Source organism: Canis lupus, chromosome X (genome assembly GCF_011100685.1).
Source record: "Canis lupus familiaris isolate Mischka breed German Shepherd chromosome X, alternate assembly UU_Cfam_GSD_1.0, whole genome shotgun sequence".
Classification (NCBI taxonomy): domain Eukaryota; kingdom Metazoa; phylum Chordata; class Mammalia; order Carnivora; family Canidae; genus Canis; species Canis lupus.
The window spans coordinates 38,438,762-38,459,330 of NC_049260.1; the positions used below are offsets into that span (position 1 = coordinate 38,438,762).

The 20,569-nt window shown below is 41.0% G+C and overlaps 1 protein-coding gene across 2 annotated transcripts in view; it reads right to left on the reverse strand.

The window, feature by feature from the left end:
• EFHC2 (EF-hand domain containing 2) overlaps positions 1 to 20,569 on the reverse strand; it is a 195,308-nt gene that overhangs the window by 97,522 nt on the left and 77,217 nt on the right. For both annotated transcript variants that reach the window (XM_038587226.1, XM_038587227.1), the window contains 4 exons: positions 12,302 to 12,525; positions 7,779 to 8,030; positions 4,752 to 4,865; positions 4,246 to 4,384 (listed from right to left, as the gene is read on the reverse strand). In XM_038587226.1, the coding sequence (XP_038443154.1) occupies positions 4,246 to 4,384; positions 4,752 to 4,865; positions 7,779 to 8,030; positions 12,302 to 12,525 (729 nt within the window). The remainder of the gene's footprint in view (positions 1 to 4,245; positions 4,385 to 4,751; positions 4,866 to 7,778; positions 8,031 to 12,301; positions 12,526 to 20,569) is intronic.

Genomic DNA, 20,569 nt, shown 5'->3' on the forward strand with positions numbered 1-20,569 from the left:
AAAAAAAACAAAAAAAATAAAATAAAAATAAAAGGAATAAAAGGAATCTTAATGCCCCTTCTAATATTTGCCATCTCAGTTGGAAACAGTGCTGGAGAAAGCCTTCCATCACCTCAACGTTCATCTTGTATATTCTAGTAACCCAGATATGGACCCGGACTTGGAGAGGTCTAGAGCCTATAACATAATTTGGGAGGAAATCTTCAACACAAAGAATGCCAAATTATTATGACAAAATCAGATCCAGGGCCTTTGACTGGGGCTCCTGCAAAGGAAGAACCCTAAAGCTCAAGCTTCATTAAGTTCATTAATATCAAAGTTATCCCCCTTTCTGCTTGTACCCAATATACCCAGGTCAAATGATTTGAGTCAGATGTTCACTTCTGGGTCAAATAATTAGTGAATCACACACTTTTTGAGCTCTAGCTAGAACATCCTTAGGGATCATCCATTCCTCAATCCTCTGTACTTCATAAGGGAAGAAAAAGAGGAAAAAATGTTAGATCCATTGGGGTCATGTGGTGCAACGAGAGGCAAAGTCTACTCCATTATTGCAGCCTAAGATAGCTAATTTGCTCAGATGATCATTAAAACTCTTATCTTGGATGTCCCACTGCTTCCAGCACCAAGAGTTCAGAGTTCATCAAGAGGCCAGAAATAACATCACAAAATTAAAGATGATTTAAGAATTTTGTTCTTCCATCTGCTTTGGGCTCAGGTCCTGATCCTGGGGTCCTGGGATCGAGTCCCACATCAGGCTCCCCTGCAGGGAGCCTGCTTCTCCCTCTACCTATGTCTCTGCTTCTCTATGTCTCTCATGAATAAATAAATAAAATCATTTTTTTTAAAAGAATTTGCTCATCCTTAATGTCAGTATAGCCTAATAAGTATTCAAGAGCAGTGAGAATGGCTGGTCTTTTACTAGTTTGGTTCCCAGCCACTAAGAATAGATGATAGCAAGTTCTCCTATAGTAAAGAAATAATAATCCAAGGCAGTAGTTCTAAGGTAAGAACATTTTACATTCACGTCCCCATTCCTTCAGTGAAAGAAACACATGCTGGAGCCCCTGGAGCCTTTTCTAACCTTTATGCTACAGGAAAGTCCAACAGGCCTCCATCTGCCAGTCCGTGTTCATCCACATGAAATAATGAAGGAGTGACATGCTACAGCCCAGCAGGTGAGCCAGGGCCAGCAGGAAGGCCAAGTGACCTAGGGGGGAGAGTCACATTGGAATGTTTTGTGCAAGAAGTCTATGGAATTGCTTTCTCCTTGGAATCCTTAAACACACAAAAAAAATCTTATCTTTCTTAGGAGACAAACTGGGTTTTACAACAGGGTACCAATACCTCTTGGAAAAAGCACGAAGGCTGCATTTATGAATCTTCCCCACTGGCTTCCCCTTAGGAGGTCCCTAGTTGTGTGGTTAGCACCTGTCATCTCCTTCCTGTGGTGCTGCGGAGTGGAGACACTAGGTATTCTACTGACCACAATTACTGACACGGAAGGAAATGGGACTGCAGTTATTAGCAGGAATTTGTTCTGGTTTGAGCTCCAATGTACCCAAGTATGATGTATAAAATTTGGTCTGATGAATTTATAGAAGCAGATGAAGTCTAAATAAAAATTAAAATGTCAGAAGTAACTGTATCTAAGTAACATTAAGTACATTAATTTAACCTTACCAAAAAGTCAGAAATGGCAACGTAAAGATTATCAGGGAACACGGATTCACAACCCACCCACCCCCCGCCTCCGCTGCATCACGGATGTAATTTCTAGTCATTACTTACATTAAGTACACTGTTGTTACTTAAGAAATGTTGTGTAATAATAGTGTCTGTTAAATGGAATATTTTAACATATGTTATGAGAAATCTAAAAAGTCAGCGTGACTATAAAATGCATCATAATTTTGCATTTGCATAATTTTCTGTTTAAATGCATAATGCTCGTGTTATATTAGCTTTAAAGGCACAAACCACTTTTTTTTTTACATAATACATAATCCTATAGAGTGAACAAAAGAAGGTAGCAGAAAGGAATTAAACACTAGGGCTCAACACAAATGGATCCTTGGGCATGTGAAGCGGATTCATTTGCTGAGGATGGCTAGATTTAGAGTATGCCACTGAATTCACTCTGCCTCTGCAACTTCCCTGCAAACCTGTTAAGAGACTAACAATGTACCATGTCTCACCATCATCATATTCATTTTCCCAAATGCCACCTTTATATTCTCAAAATCAAGGTGATGGACAATCATGGACCAAATGTTGGGCTCTCCATTGAAGGGATCACATGATGTTTTGGAAACTTTGCCCCATCCTTTATGTTATGATCATCTTTCAGTATGACTTGAGTCCATACTTTCAGTTCCCTTATCTTTTCTTTTTTTTTTTTTTTTCAAATTTTAAGTCTGTACTGACAACTTATTTACTCTGAACAGGTATTGACATTTATTAAAAACCAAATTCTCCCTCCCAAAGACCTATATAGCCCACTAGCAACTTCTCTATAATAGCTACCACATGCACATTCCTGGCTGCCTCTTGTTCACAGTCCCCAAAACTAGTATTCCCAACTGTGTCCACGAAAGAGGATAAATGTTAGAAAATAAGAGACCACCAATGTGGACCTACAAGGCCCACGTATTTTAACGCATCTGCCATACAGATGCAATGGAACAACTTCCCTTAATGAACCAAAGAGTGAGGGTCACCTGGGTGGCTCAGTGGCTGACCATCTGCCTTTGGCTCAGGTCATGATCCCAGGGTCCTAGGATCGAGTCCCACTTCGGGCTCCCCATGGCAAGCCTGCTTCTCCCTCTGACTAGGTCTCTGCCTCTCTCTGGGTCTCTCATGAATAAATACAATCTTTAAAAAAAGGGAGTGAAATTGAAAGTCTTCTTTATTCCAATCCTTTGTGTGTGCTCTGCTTTCTCCCGTGATGTAAAGATTCCCAGGAGGGAGGGTGCCTGGGTGGCTCAGGTGGTTAAGTACCTGACTCTTGGTTTCAGCTCAGGTCGTGATCTCAGGGTCTTAGGATCTAGCCTTGCATTGGGCTCCGACTGACATGGAGCCTACTTGAGATTCTCTCCCTCTCTCTCTCTGCCACTCCCCCTGTGCAATCACTCACTTAATCAATGAACAAATAAAATCTTTAAAAAAGAGAGAGAGAGATTCCCAGGAAGCCAGGAATACTAATGGGACACCGAAACACAAGAGGTGCTCATCTCATTCTAGAGAAAAAGCACCTTATCTTTTAAGAAGCTTTGGTTGCTTCTGGCTTCTATCTCATCCCTCAGGGAAGTGTGCTCATATGAACACTCCAATGTTCAGAGAGGAGTGCAGGAGTAAGCAGCACTCCCACCCCAGCCAAATCCCAACCTGGGAGGTTGGCAAGTCCCACCAGCCTGTACTTAGCCTAGCACCAGCAGGTGCCTGGAGCAGGGCCCAGGATGAGGGCAGAGCTGGCTGGCAGGTTTCACAAATGAAGGGTTTGTTTTTCAGGTTTCGTTTTTCAGGTTTCGTATCAGATCCTTCCCTGCTTCTATGATTCCCATAACACCATCCAATGTGCTGTAGGTTTCTGTTCTCCTTCCCACCTAAGAAACTCTTTGACTCTGTAGCTCCTAAGTCCTACCACAATAATCTGTGCCTGGTAGGTTTTTAATAAATCACCTGTTTTCATTCTGAACTGGACTCATCTGAATAGAATACCTAAGAAGAGAGAAAAGCTGGAAACATAGCAGGGCTTCATCAGAAAAAGGTAGAGCAAACTGGCACAAGAGAATTCCCCCAGAGAACTCAAAGACACAGTATATCCATTGTAGTTAGCAAGAATTCAGTGAAAAGAAAAGCATTCAGATTCCCATTTCAGTCGCTCAACCAGAAAACACTGACCCTATATTGCAGTAAGGTGGGAGGCTGGCTTTTATAAAGGAAAACAGAAGCCTCTGGCATCAGGCGGACAAGTTCAAATCTCAGCTCACCCTTTACTCACTGCATAATCTTTGACAAGTTAGCCCTCTTAAGCCTCAGTTTCTTCATCTCAAAAATGGGAATAATGAATAAGCCTCGGGTCGTTGTTAGTAACGAGTAAGACAACAAATGTCCAACAGAGAGCAAATGCTCAATAAATGGTAGCTCTTAGGAGCATTTAAAACTCAAAAGCAAAATTTTAAGTAGGGAATAAAGATTCTAAATTTTAAATATTATTTTCTAATGTACATATGTATCACTCACCAATTCCATATTTCGTCTTATAATAAGTCTTCGTAAATTCATCACAGTCACAAAGAAGTACTTTCCTTCCCCATACATTGATGGTGGCTCCTATGAATAGGTCACTATCTTTGTAAAACTCTTGATCTAATTTTCCTAGCTAATAAAAACAAAGGAACAAAGTATTGGCATCATAGACCCTCCAAAGACCCAGGCATTACCTTCCCCCCCAAAAAATTGCTAAAAAAACCCACTCACTTATATCATTTATAACAGAACTTTTTAAATCAAACCAAGACAACTAGTTGCTGTCAACATTTGGAAAATCTTTTAGTCGTATAGTGCTTGCAAACAGCAAGCACTTAAGCATGTTTAGTGTTGACAGCCAGCAGTACAATGTGTGCATTTATGTATTCGTTAACTTCATTCACAGTTAATCTCAGAAGACAATCTGTGACTCACACTGCACATTTCACGTTCCAGGAAAGTCACTCTGGAAGCAGCAACGAAATGTGAAGGTTCCTCACCTTGTATTTATCCAACAGGTAGCCATCCACTCGATTCTCTTTCAAGCCACCATAAATATTAAGAACTGTTCGATCTGTTACCTGGCCTGGCTGACAGACTCCAGGTGGGCCATACTGGAAGACAAAATCCATACAAGGTCTGGTAGATGGCCTACTAATCACAAAAACCATCATGGTGAGGGGCTCAAGTGGGAAATAGGCATTGTATGTGAAGGGGAGCAAACACACCACCCCAAAATAGGCCTCTTGGGTGTGCTGGGTTTTTTTAAGAAACAACAGACATGGAAGAAGCTGAAATACTCTTCTGTAAAAGACATTTACATGGATAAAGGAAATCTAAATTTATAAGAGTGTCTCCCTCTGTGTACCACGAAAAGAAAGACGACTTGAGATCTCTAAGACCTCTGATTAGTGGAAAAGATGACAACCTAAATCTGCATCACAGCCTTACTTTTGTTTACTGTGCTTTTCTTGGTGACCCCCTATAACTACCCTTCTTCCCACCTCCCCTGGCAGCTTGTTTCATCTTTAGCTGGCGATGGTATTTAAGGAGGTAGAGCTTGGGCCATTTCAGGGAGTTACTCCATTTTCCTGAGTCTCTCTCATGTATACAGGAGGTATGCATGTAATTCAGCATTTGTTGGTTTTTCACTTCTTAATTTTTTATTATGGGGGTGGGAGGTGGTCTCAGCCGAGAGCCCAGAAGGGTAGAGGGAATTGGTTACCCTGCCCCTAATAGGGTTCTTCTCTGCCATCATACTCCATTTCCCTCTCCCTATACTTCCACAATCATCCTTCGAGGCTGTGATAAAGGCCCATCGTTCCTGTGACCCTTCCCATCCTCCTGGCCTGTCCCCAGTCCACACCTGCACAGCACCTACCACACGGTTAAACCACTCCTGGTGGTTCTCTAAATGCCTCATATAAGCAGACATCTTTTCTCTTCACTGAACTACGAAATGACCCGAGGAGGAAACCATGCCTTGCCTTCTTTACTCAGTTTAGCATCCTGCCCAATCCTGAGCTCAAGGAAGCACTAGTGGGCCAACAGAAGTTACTCAGTGGGGCAGGGGAAAAAAAAGTGCAGGCAGCCTCTACCAGAAACCGTGGCCCAGAGCAATCCAGGATACTCCTCAGTTCTGGGCACTAGAGGTGGTCCTAGCAGTTGCATGAGCTGCAGGAAATATCCTAACTGACTTGTGTGAGTCAATAGTGATCAGTTTATCACATACAGATGAGAAATCTGAATCATCCCTGATACGTGTGACATAAAATGCCAGTTCAAATGTGTGAATTCATGAAGTGTGGGGTATAAGTAAGCCATGTAACAGAAAAACAGTACACTTGGAGCAAATTCTGTCTTTGCCACTTACTGGCTACAGGACTTGGAGCCTGATATTTACCTTCTGAGAACTTCACTTTTGTCAGCTAGCTGCAATAATAGTCCTGATTCCTTGTTTTCTCAAAGTATGTTTGAGTGTCAAGGGAATACCTACTGCTATTTTTCCTCTCCCCCGTGAGAATGTATTCCATGAAGCGGACTTAATCCATTTTCCTTTTTACTCTAACCCCAGAGCTGGCACACAGTTGACACTTGATAAATATTTGCTGAAAGAATGAATAAATGAGGCAACTGATACCAAGACACACTGCAAATGTCAGGTGCATCATTATTATTTTATAATTAGCGTATCGGTCAAAGCCATTCTAAAAACAGGCTTCCCCTCCTGGCCACCTGCTGTGCATACTTCAGAACCCCCTCTGGGACAAATCCTGCCTCCTCCCCTCAGCCCAGGCAGCACAGTAAGATTTCTGGTGGTGGGCTCAGAGAATCTGGGAGAGCTTCTGTGAGGACCAAGTAACCATCAGTCATTTGAATCAGAAATGAGTGTTCTGGTAACCTCCTCAGTAGCAGAAAGAAGAATGTTAAAAAATGTTATCCAAATAACAAGTGAAATGTAACACAGAGCTGTGAAAAGACCTTTGTTTTTTTTAAGTGTTCATAGGTTCTTAGTGGGGTTTTTTTTGTTTTTTTTTGTTTGTTTGTTTTTTACTATATTATCCCATTTAGCTTTTGCAGTTACTTCCAGAGAGATACTCTGTTAACAGCATTTTAAAGATAGGGAAATACACTCAGAGAAGTTATGTGATTTGCTGAAGGTCACACAGCTTTTAAGTGGCAGACCCATAATTCCAACCCAGGTCCTCTAGTCTCTGTGCTGTTTCTGCTGCACTCAAGTTACTTAGCTCTCAAATGGCCATAAACATGTAGAAATCAGTCTCACAACTGTCTTTTAATAGTAAGAAAAATGTAAAAGCTGTCATTGACGCAAGCCAGTGACTAGTTAATGACTGGTGGCTACTCTCCTAAGAGTCATTCCTGTACATACACTTACAGGGGTGCGTGTGTGCATGTGTGCCTATGTGTGTTTGTACATTCACAACCCAGACCAAAACCACTGCTATCTCCTCAGTAGGTTTTAGAGGCCAGAGGCCAGAGGCCAGGGCACTACTCAAGAGCATTAGCAGTTTTTTTTTTTAAGATTTATTTATGTATTTATGGAGGCAGGGGCAGTGGGATCTCAAGCAGACTGCGCTGAGCACAGATCCTGACATGGGGTTTGATCTCAGGACCCCAAGATCATGACCTGAGCTGAAACCAAGAGTCACTCAACTGACTGCACCACCCAGGTGCCCCACAAACAATTAACTAGAGAATCTTTTACTTTCAGAAGACTGATTATGAACTCGATGAATATGCACTTTCTCTTGCATTTCACTTTTTTCCTTTACTTGCCTTGATTAAACCCAGAATATTCCAACCCTGATTTGTCATATCCTCTATGGTACTTTCATAGATGTGTATTAATAGCACAAAATGAAGGTTTCTTAAACACCTGTACTCATATATGATAAGTGACACATAGTCATGACATAGTCATAACCCATAACATTCTGGACAGTGAGTGGCGAGAGTCTCTCAGCCCACAGGTAAACTCGGGAAGGGGTTCTGGGTCTGCTGCTCACCTTGGGTAGCTTTCTCCTCTGGAGGAATAATGACATAGCATCCCGGCCTGAGTTATGTGGCATCACTTCTTTGACTTCAATGGTATCATCAGACAGAAAGTAATGCAGAATGAGCTCCCTTCGGTCCCCAAACAGGGTAGCTGAGTCGTCCCATAGGCAGAAGAAACGTAAAACCTTCCTATCATACTCAAGGAACTGCTTCAGGGTGTCAAAGGACTCATAGGGGCGTAAAGGCTTCATGCAATCTAGAGTCTGAAAAGGGAAAAAAAAAGTCAAGAACAGCAGTTGTGCATGATCACTTCTGGGATGCAAGCAATCAAAGAACGTAAAGATACCTTTCCCACTAACTATTCTGTGATATTTTTTTAAAGGTCAACTGACTAATGACATAGATATATATACATCTACAGCCAGCTGTCACCTTAAAATTACAGTCAAGTAGTAGGAAGCTTTTAATATTAAGCAGTGTTGAGGGGGACATTGATGGGATGAGCACTGGGTGTTATTCTATATGTTGGCAAATTGAACACCAATAAAAAATAAATTTATATAAAAAATATATTAAGCAGTGTTTTAATACACTAAAATACACTTCTATGACGCCTTTGAAAACTGGTTTTTCTCCAAGACTTAAAATTCTTAGGAACACACAAAACTCATGTGTGGTGACAGAAATTAGAATGGTAATTGCCTCTGGGATTGACCGGAAAGGGGGAGAAGGGAACTTTCTGGGGTGATGGAAATATTCCATATCTTGATTTGTCACTTACTAAATTGCATACATTTTCCAAAACTTGTTGATCTAATGCTTAAGACTTATCCATCTGAGTCTATGTTAATTATATCTCAACCCCCTCCCCCCCAAAAAAACCTGCTCATCTTTTTGCTGAGAATTCCTATCTGTATATCCTTCTTATTCATCCAAAGATTTTTGTAAAAGTAAAAGGGAAGAAACACAATCACAGTTTTATTTTACTCCAAAGCTTTATAGATCAAGGATCAGGAAGGACAGGAGCAGAGCAAATGGAGAATTTCCCAAGCCACCCAGAACCGCTGCATGGGTTCTGTCGCCCAGCCTAGGTACCACTACTTCTATGATCTTCTTGGTGTGACTCTATTTGCATGTTCTCGGCCCTGTCTTGGGAGCAAAACTGCCCTCATTCTATCTGATGTAGCCAAACGGGATCATTATATAAGTGCTCATTGGCAAGGAAGGAGTCCCCTGTCAGCTTATGTAATCGTATCTGTCAATTCTCAGAATCCTCTATCTGTCCAGGGCAGTCTGGGTACAGACTAACTGCAAGATTGGGGGAGACATCGTGGCCTTCCAGGGGCTCTTACCCTTCTTCTACATCCTGGATATTTAAATGAAATTATGGCACCTCTACTTTCATCAACTGAAAAATATTTCTTTGGCATTCTAAGGCCTTTAAGGAATGCATTATTGATTATATACCATTGGGACTCTTTTCAGTTTAAGTTAAATTGTTTAATTTTAACTTTATAGTTGAAGGTAGCAAACATTGGAGAAGTAAATGCATTAAAGTCAATATAAAAGCCTCTTATTAAACTCCTAATTTTCCACAGATTGCTATATTTATTGAAGAGCTTTCTCCCCGAGGGATTAAATGCAAAAATTATTTTCCCAACCTGAAAGGAAATTAGTTAAAACATTTCTTGGCTGTTCCTGGTATTTATTCTCTATTCCTGGCACAAAAGATTTTTTTTCTTCATAAACCTATGAAATGGCACAGTGCTCTCTGTATTTAATAAAATGCATCATCATCCGTAATCGCTATCATATAATACCAACTGTGAGTGAATGAGTGCAGCCATATGCAAGAGGTGGTAATTCATATGGATCCATTCTTTTAGGTTCTCTCTTCTCATTGTAAAGACTCTATGTTTATCTAGGCTCTTTCATCTAGGGCATTTGGAAAAAATAAAAATAAACCCAAACTATAAATCTGTTCATATGCCAATATACACAGGTATAATTCCACAGGGACTTCACCTTAAATATTCCAGGATCAACAATATATATTTTTCAGGAGGGCTGCATGCTTACAACATTAAAGAATAACTCTACTGGGGTCAGGAGGTGGAACAGATGAATGACCCTACACTTAGCTTTAAAAAAAGATATCAAAACAGAATCTGGGTGTTATATGTTGGCAAATCGAACTTCAATTAAAAATATATATATATGGGGCAGCCCAGGTGGCTCAGCAGTGTAGTGCTGCCTTCAGTCCAGGGCCTGATCCTGGAGTCCCGGGATCGAGTCCCACATCGAGCTCCCTGCATGGAGCCTGCTTCTCCATCTGCCTGTCTCTGCCTGCCTCTCTCTCTCTCTGTGTCTCTCATGAATAAATAAATAAAATCATAAAATATATATATATGGAAAAAAAGAGGGTCCAGGTCCCCAAATTTCCACTGACTGATAAATGGATAAAGAAGTAAATGGGATACTACTCAGTCATGAAAAATAATCAAATCTTGCCATTTGCAACAATATGGATTAAGCTAGAGGGTACTATGCTGAGCAAAATAGGTCAGTCAGAGAAAGACAAATAAGAGATGAACATAGGTCTGAGAAAGAGGAAAAAGGGAAAGAGGGAAGCAAACCTTAAGAGACTCTTTTTTTTTCTAAGATTTTATTTATTTATTCATGAGCGACACAGGCACAGGGAAAAGCAGGCTCCATGCAGGGAGCCCGATGGGGGACTCGATCCCAGGTCTCCAGGATCAGGCCCTGGGCCGAAGGTGGCGCTAAACCACTGGGCCACCCGGGCTACCCACCATAAGAGACTCTTAATGATAGAGGACACACTGAGGATTCCTGGAGGGGTGGTGGGTGGGGGATGAGCTAAATGGGTGCTGGGCATTAAGGACGGCACTTGTGATGAGTGCTGGGTGTTATGTGTAAGTGATGAGTCACTAAATTCTACTCCTGCAACCAATATTCCACTGTATATTAGCTAACTAGACTTTAGGTGAAAATGTGAAAAAGGAAAAAAAAAAAAGAATCAAAGGAGAACTTTATTCTAAATTTCATGTTATCTTTCTGCAAGGAAATTACTTACAACTTTTAGAGACAATAGGAATGAGACTAAACTGATGTACAGGAATAGAAATGAGAACAGTGGTTATCTATCCCAGGGTGGGAAGAGCGATTAGAAAAAACCAAGAGGGGGGATCCCTGGGTGGCTCAGCAGTTTAGCGCCTGCCTTTGGCCCAGGGCGCAATCCCGGAGTCCCGGGATCAAGTCCCACATCAGGCTCCCGGCATGGAGCCTGCTTCTCCCTCCTCCTGTGTCTCTGCCTCTCTCTCTGTCTATCATAAGTAAATAAATCTTTTAAAAAAAAAAAAAAAAGGAAAAAACCAAGAGGAAGTTTCTGGCGAGATAGACACATTCTGTATCTTGATTTGAGTGTGGATTACATGAGTGTATGCATTTGTTAGAATTCACCCATCTGGACAGCCTGGGTGGCTCAACGGTTTAGCACCACCTTCAGCCCAGGGCCTGATCCTGGAGACCCAGGATCGAGTCCCACACTGGGCTCCTTGCATAGAGCCTGCTTCTCCCTCTGCCTGTGTCTCTGCCTCTCTTTCTCTCTGTGTCTCTCATGAATAAATAAATAAGATCTTTAAAAAAAAAAAAGAATTCACCCAACTGAACACTTAATTTCTGTGTATTTTAACTGTCTAATCATACTTCAATAAAAAAAGAAAACAACAATAATGAAATTCTGGGTAAGAAGTATAAGATTTAAGTTGAAATCCCAGTAAGAAGACTGGCTAGGTATGTGACCTTCCATAGGACACTTGCCCTTCTGTGCGTTCAGATTCTTCCATAAAAAGTATAAAATTGGGACCAACAGATCCTTTAAAAAAAAAAAAGACATCTTTAGAAAAACAACAATACTACTACTAACACCGGTTCTTGTTTCCCTATACTAACTAGGGTCAGACTTAGAAGACAAACACCCTTTTATAATGGGGTACATCAGACTCATGGTCCTTTTCCACTCCCCTAGAACATCTCTACATCTGATGCCATCATAGCTACAGCTGGGAGTTCTGAGGAAGAAGGAAAAAGGTATACCCCCCAAGGCATGGTACAATAAATCAGTAGTACAAAAGCAAAAATTGTCCCAGAGTTAGACAACCAAAATGAGAAAAGAGACCAAGTAAGAGTGGACCTAACTCATACTGTTAGAGACCACAAAGCCAATTGTGACTTTTAGAACTTGTCCCATGTAAGTAGCTCACTGCAGACTCCCTACTGTCTGGAAGGTACACTCTCCAAGGGAAGAAGTGGGGGCGGGGGCAGCAAGTGAGACTTTCCTGCCCTGATGTCAACACCCAGAGTTCCCTCTAGCCCAAAGGAGAACAGGACCACTCCAGTGACTAGGACCCCAAAAGTTCTTTCATATCTGCATCAGGAGTATAGATACCCTTTATTGACCCTCCTTTATGGATTCTCATTCTGAACACAAGAACTCATGGATATAACTTCTTACCTCTCTTCGTATCTTCATGTAAGGATCTTCTGGACACTGTCCTGGGGGGTTTAATTTGACTCCAATTTTCTTCAAAAAGTTTTTTGTGAATGTATCACAGTCATAAATCTTGAATGTCCGGCCATAAAAGATAATGTCTATGTTGATATTAAAATGATGCACAGTATAAAACTGATCTTCATCAGGAGGTGGGAGAGAAATCCGCTGACGCCGGATAGAAGTCCCTATGGTATGGAACAAAATACAGCTGTTTCACCGGTGGCTAACAACGTCAGAGCACATCTCTATAACAACCCTAAATGCTTTCCCACAACAGGGCAGTGGGCAAAGGACAGGTTCTCGGAGGCAGCATTCATGTGTTCAATTCTGAGGGTACCCAAGGGAGCGGAGACTTCTGAGATCCACAGTTATTGACCAGCCTTGTATGTTATTAATGTTGCCTAAGTGGCACTAGGGAAATATTTTAATAAACTATAAAGATTAGGGAGCGAAGAAGGGCACAAACACACAGTGACCTAATGTGCCAGACACTACCATCATGTCTGTTTCCAGAACAAGCATGCTCACTGTCACCCACTAGCACTCAAAGTGAGCACAAGTAACAAGGCAGTAAGATGTCAAAGCAAAGTTCTCACAAAAATGCATATTCTTGGCTCAAAAAAAATTAGCTAATAAGCTTCAATATGGCAGGTGTCAACACCACGATTTATAGCTTCCATAAGCATGAATGACTTCATGCTACTCTGAAACTTCATGGAATCTTCTTTCCTCTACCAAACATTTCTCCCTCCACCCAATCACCTCTACAAAGCAATGCTTATTAGAGGCTTCATCATCTTAGACAGTGTTCTGGGCCAAAGGTTCTGGATCTCATTCCATCTTTTACCTCTGACCCTATGATGCCCATACACATCTCCTCTTGAGAATGAGCCCGGGTCCCCTGAGTATACCCAAAATGGGGTCGGCCACTGGCGGTAAGAGTGTTCACTTCCTAGATGAGTATACCAACTACACCATACCATACCTGTCGACTTTCCCAAATACTGCTGAAACCTGTTGTCAAGAATTGTTTAGGGTTTGAGATTTTATCCTACTTGCAAGCTCACAAGGTCCACGTAAATCCTGCCCATGTGGTGGATTATATTACAGGAGATGAACCCTCAGTTTAGGGAACCCAAATCTTTTATAATGGACAATAAGCATGCCTGCTTTTTTTGTCTCACAGGGAGGCATTAGCTTTCTTAGACTAGATCGTAAGCATGTCCTTCCTTTGTTCTGGAAGGAGACACCAACTCTATCTTCCAAGGCTATGAGCAAACCTGCACTTTGCTCCAGAGGGAGAGACCATCTTTGTCTTCCTTGAAGAAACAGCCAAGAACAAAGAGCAGTTGGTGCCTCTGCTTACAAGATCTCTCAATGCAAGGTACTCATAGAGAAGGGTCTCTCAACATCTGTGACTGACTTTGGGCTGAGAATCTACTCTGAGAGTAAAGGGAAAAGAAAGAGAAAAGGTGAGCAGGGCAAACTGAACTAATGGTTCAAGTCAAAGTGGCTTGTGTGACCTCTGTATGGAAGTATTTTAGTATAAAGATGTCAAGCAATCTTCTTCATATTTTATATAACACTGAGAACGGCACCTTTTTCTGAACTCTAGAAACACTGAGAAATTCTCCATTCCTATTCATTATGAAGCATTTAATGAATATCTTCATGTGCCAGGAACTATGTTGAGCTCTGTTCCATTTTTCTCCTAATCATCTTTTCACTCTGTTAAGGGGAAATGAACTAAAATCATTTTCATCTTCTTTTCTTCGTAGCAATTTTTAATTACTTGGTACATTAAATTAAAATAATAAAACTATAAAATTAGAACTGGCCTAGAATATTTTTAAATGTACTACATAAAAGATGATATAATTTTACTGCAAAAAAATTATACTTCAATTAGCCTTTAATTCATGCCACTGAAAACAGTATGCAAATTATTTAATCATTCAAGATTAGACATTTAGAACAAATTGCATACTTAAACATCTATAAAAGCATGGGCATTTCAGGTATTTTCAGAAACTATTATATATCTCTTTAAAAATACTTATATTGTGACAGTTTTTAAGATATATAAATATAAAATTTATTCAACAGCCAGGAGCTTGTCCAGAAATTCCATCTATCTTGCATTTGTACTTCATTATAAAAATTCAAATAAGCAAGTTAGTGCTGATTTCTGTTTAGCAAGACTTTGAATAAGACTCTTCTATTTTTCTAGGTGGAAAGAATCGGCCCACCTACAGAGCTTTCAAATAATAATAATCAGAATCATCATCAGAACACTAGGATACACTTCCATATACATTTTCTCATTTAATCTTCACTAATCCCGTGAGGTAGATAATGCACGAAATATAAATATTCTGTTTATGGATGAGAAAAGCAAGGTTCAGTGTGGTCAAGTGATGTGCCCAAGGTCACGCTCTGACAAATGGCAGATCTTGGATCTGAATTTTGAAGCTCTAAGTAAATACCAGCACTTTCTGGGGCACCTGGCTGGCTCAGTCAGAAGAGCATGTGACTCTTGATCTCGGGGTCGTGAGTTTGAGCCCCATGTTGGATGTAAAGATTACTTAAAAGTAAACTCTTAATAAACAAATAAATACCAGTACTTTCTGCAGTTTGCACAAAACTATATCTCACTGAACTCCAGCCATAAATTACTTAAGTGAAGGAGCGGAGGGAGCATTATAGACCAAACCGGATAGAAACAGGGAGAAGAGAGAGAGAAGATGGAGCTACTCTTCCAAAAGAACAGTCTCACTGTCCTCTAAAGGCAATTTTCTGGAGATAACCCACTTGCCTGCTGCAGCAATGCCCCCTCCAGGGCCAAGGTCACTTCATTCCCTGCACTCTTCCCCTCAGGGGCCTGCATATCCCAGACTCTCACACTTCCTTATCTGTGATCCCACACTTCTCTTGTAGATGGTTCTTCAAAGAGCCCAGAGAAGCAATTTGTGGTAACACAGAAGCGCCATCACCTTTCATGGGTTGAGAAGAGAAGACAGGCCTAATGCTAAACATGAACATTTTTAATAACAAGAAATCCAACGTCACAACTCCACATTAATCAGAAAACTAACATGGGCCTTTGGGAATGGACAGTTGTCCAAGAGCTTTCAATAATGTATTCGTGGCATCTCTCAACTGTGTCCTTTGGGGGGTTGAAAAGTTCTATTTATTGATATTTTCGTATTCTTAAGTCCTCCAGGATAAATGGCAGAAACTCCCCCTGCAAGAATTTGTTCTGGAGTATCAAAGAAAGGGGCAGGATGTCATGTCTTTGGCACACACTGTGGAGCACCTGAGATCATCAAAGTATATAAATAAAAATAATGCTATAAAATGGAAAAACAAGAACGAAAGTACCGTATCTGCCCTTTAAATTTTTAAACGTCTGCCTTCTTGACTGCCCCATAAAGACAATTTGGGCAGATGTCCAGGCATTGGGTGCCTGCTTTTAAGCTCCTCCTGATCTTCATATTTTATAGCTCTCTCTTTTTAAAGGCCCTCCTATCTGATTATACTCTGCAAGCTTTAACTTTCTAGCATGTCCCTGTGGTTTAAATCAAAATGATGATATATCCATTTATGTTTAATGCATTTGCAGTTCATTCATTTGGGACTTACCTTAGATCTTTGCTCATACCACTCAATTTGGTTTTTAGAAATTCACCTTCCAGAAGTAAGACTCCAACCTCTTACCTCTATCTTAGTTTTCAGTATGTTTCATTCATTTTAGTAACACTGCAGACCTAGGATACATCGAGTCTAGAGATAGGTATTTGTTAGGTGAATAAACATTCAATTGGAATTGCCACTTGTTACCGTGACTACTATGTTAGAACCCCAAAAAATTAAGACCTTTCACTGTGATCAGACATGATAGAGTATTTTTTTCTCCTGTTTTTTTAAAGATTTATTTATTTATTCATGAGAGACACAGAGAGAGAGAGAGAGAGAGGCAGAGATATAGGCAAAAGAAGCAGGCTCTGCGGGGAGCCTGAGCGGGACTCGATCCCGCATCCCTGTCTCACACCCTGAGCAGAAGGCAGGCACTAAACTGCTGAGCCATTATGGTGTCCCTTTTTTCTCATATTTACAACTATTCCTTTGCTGAACTGACTATTCCAGGGACGCCTGGATGGCTCAGCTATTTAGCGCCTGCCTTTGGCTCAAGGCATGATCCTGAAGTCCTGGGATTGAGTCCCACATTGGGCTCCCCGCTTGGAGGCTGCTTCTCCACCTGCCTGTGTCTCTGCCTCTCTCTGTGTCTCTCATGAATAAACAAAATCTTAAAAAATAATAAAATAAAAATAAAATGACTTCCATCTTCATTTTTATAAAAGGTCCTCTTTGGAGGTTTGGCTTCATAAGAATAACTTTAAAGATTTTATTTATTTATTCATGAGAGACAGTGAGAGAGAGAGAGAGAGAGAGAGAGAGGGGGGGGGGGGCAGGCACAGACACAGGCAGAGGGAGAAGCAGGCTCCATACAGGGAACCCGACGTGGGACTCAATCCGGGGTCTCCAGGATCAGGCCCTAGGCTGAAGGCGGCGCTAAACCGCTGAGCCACCGGGGCTGCCCAGAATAACTTTTCATACAGATAGCCTGACATCTATTTTGTAGCAAAAGAATACAAGGGCAGCCCCGGTGGCTCAGCAGTTTAGCACTGCCTTCAGCCCAGGGTGTGATCCTGGAGACCTGGGATCGAGTCCCAGGTCAGGCTACCTGCATGGAGCCTGCTTCTCCCTCTGCCTGTGTCTCTGCCTCTCTCTCTCCCTCTGTGTCTCTCATGAATAAATAAAATCTTTAAAAAAATACAAAATTTAAAATCTTACACCTCTGATCATAATAAGAATAATCCTGGGATGCCTCCTGGGTGGCTCAAGGGTTGAGCATCGGCCTTCAGCTCAGGGTATGATCCTGGGGTCCTGGGATCAAGTCCCACAATAGGCTCCCTGTGGGGATCCTGTTTCTCCTTCTGCCTGTGTCTCTGCCTCTCTTTCTGTATCTCTCATGAATAAATAAATAAAATCTTTAAAAGGAAAAGAAAGACTAATACTGTGTGTGTCCTCCCCCTAGCCACTGGATGAGCCTCAAATGCTAGCATGTTAGGCACTCTAACATCCTCTTGCATTATTGCCTTCTTGCCTTATTTTCCTTACACACCCTAGGATCTGCTCCCAAATATCTCCCAACTCTGCACACCCTCTCCCCCCACTTTCCCACCCTTTTCTCTCATGCTGTTCCTTTTGGCTAATATGCCTTCCTCTTCCATCTTTATCTGGAGGAAATTCTGAGGTACCACTCCAATGACTTCTTCTCTTGTCTAGATACTGGCATTTCTCCTTCTCATCCCTCAAAGTACCTTGATGCCTACTTTATGTTACAGACACTGTCTACCACTTTTCCTTTCCTTTTTTCTTTCCTCCCTTCTCTCCTTTCTTTCTTCAGCAAATATTTATTGAGTAGCCACCATGCACCCAAACACCTGTCTTCACAGGCCACTGATTTACCTCCACTCTTATATTCTACTCTGCTCCATTCAATGACAATCCCTTTGCCAGGGTCCACCCTCTGGGGCTACCAGGTTTAGTACATTGAAATACAGGATACCTAGCTAAGTCTGCATTCTAGATTAACAGTGAATAATTTTAGTATAAGTATGGCCCATGAAATATTTGGGGACATACTAAAAGCCTCACTGCTTATCTGAAAATCAAATCTAGCTAAGCATCTTGTATTTATCTGGGAACCTTACCACCATGCCTCCACTTTACAGGATGCAGTACTTAGATGTAGTATATGTCCAATTTGAATGAATGACATATGAATGTCACATGTGGTAATTACCTGTGCTTGAATCGATTATCTTAGAGTATTAAAAACATATTTTAAAAAGTATGATGTTGAAAGCCCCAACAAGTCACTAGTGGAAATAAGTGTTCTGAACCAAGAACTAAGTGGAAGCCAGTTTTTGACTCCAGGCCTATAGAACCAGAAATTCTTGCAGTGGGCCAGGAGGTTCTGATGACTGCTCTCAACTGACAACAACTGGTATAGACACCTCACCAGAAATTTATGACAGGTTTCTAACCATTAGCCTTTCTTTAGCATAGATTAGTGTGGACTTGGTAGTATTTAATAGTGATTTTGTTAGACAATTGGAAGTAAAACTACTGGGATTAACCTCTGACATTCTTGGCTTGGTGTAATGCTGTTTTAACTACATTCCAACAAAACAACAAATTCTATATATATATGACACATCTAACCAAAAAGAGAGTGATGTTATGGCAAGAAAGAAAAGCAAGGCTTGAAGTGCAACAGTGACTTGACTTATAACGTACATAGATCTCTCTGCCAGCAAGGACTCGTCAACATTAAAAATACGTTGTTCTGATTAGAAGCTGCATGTAACTGAATGCCTATTTTGGCATCATGCCTCTTTTGTTTCTGGCTTATTCCAAACTCCTCCCCGTACCCCTAAAAAAAAGAAATCACATGACAGGAGAGGCAACTAAAAAGGAGGCTCCTTCCTCCAGATGCGCTAATTTCTGAATAGTCAGCTCCACAAAAGAACAAATGTATCTGACTTCCCATTTCACTTGGAAAATAGAGAAACCCTATGGAAGCGACAGGAACATTATCCGTGTGCATCACCTAAATATAACCTAACCCCTTCCCGAGGCCCACAGGTACATAAGCAGCAGTCCCAGGCCACTCAAGACACAACTGAAATAAACACTAACTACCCTGTCCCACTGAAGTCTGAGCCACTGGCTCATTAAGCTTGTTTGTTCTTTTTCCCCCAATCATTTCATTTAGGAAAGCCTGAAGAAGGTGTTTAAGGGATTTTCTAAAGTATCCTCTATCCAAACAGACCTTCCTTAACAAGAATTATCATATTAAATATTTCAAGAAAGACCAGTTTCTTGCTAAATAAACAAAGCTTGATGATAGAGTGGTTATTTGGGTTTGCTTTCCGCACTTCTTGCTATGGCCTGCCAGGTAGCTCTGCTGACAAATTCGGTCTTGTTTCACAGGGAGATGACTGTGTTGAATATATCCCTTGAACTGATCAGAGAGCCAATCAGAAATTCTGAAACTTTCAAGAGACTTTAAAGTTGTCTTTTACTCAGAGCTGTGTTTCCCCACCCCATGCCGAGTCTTTATGACTTAACATTTCCCCCTATTCACCTAAAAATTATTTTCAAATAAATTATTATGACTAACTTCAGTTTGCCTGTGGAATCTGCCGATGTGAGGTTTGAAATCAAGAGGCTGAGAGAATTGAAAAGTCTTATAAAAGCCTTTCCAAGAGCTTCATAGAGGTTGCATTTCCTTTTTCTTCTTGGATGGTTTAACAGAACTAAAGACTCACTAGATGGGGGGCAGTAAGCTGCAGCAATATAAGCTTTCAATTAAAAATAATAATAAAAACAATTCAAGTCACTGTTAAATGTTCAGGATGTCCCATGACCCCCAGTCTCTCATCTGTGTAAATTGGGTGTCATGTGAGGAAGGTAATCAAAAAATAAGCAAAAAGCTTAGTTAGGGAATATGAGAGTAAAGCATTTAAGTAAATATAAGTATGATAAATGTTTATTAATATAAAAGTATTTATGAGAAAATATGTTTTGCTAAGGCAATACTGTTGCTTACATAATTAAACACACTTAAGTAAAACAGATGTTCATAGAATTCAAAAGTTGTGAATTTTCTTTCTGTTCAGAAGTAATTCTTCAAACATTTCCCAATACATTACTCTCAATCTTTAAAAACTGCCTTATAGATCTTTAAAATGATCCTAAAGACGGGAGACTGAGGCCCCCTGTAGGGCTCTGAGCTCAGCACCGAATCCCCTTGAGACATTCTCTCTCTCTCTCTCTCCCTTTGCCCCGCCCCCTACACACTCACTCGCACTCTCTCAAATAAATAAATCTTATTAAAAAAAAAATGACCCTAAAGAGTCTGAAGACTTCTCGACCTTTTACAAAGTGTCATAATTCCATCCAAATAAAAAGGCCCAGGAGCGGAGAGTATGTCAGAGCACAAAGAATAATGAGGACGGCTCATATCATCTCCCCCCCACACACACCCCCCCGTCAATTCTCACTTCCTCCCCTCCACTAGAAAAAACCAAGTACAGACATTAAATCCAATCTTCTTCCTTTTTCCACCACCTCAGCAGTGCCTCTCTTCCAACCTGG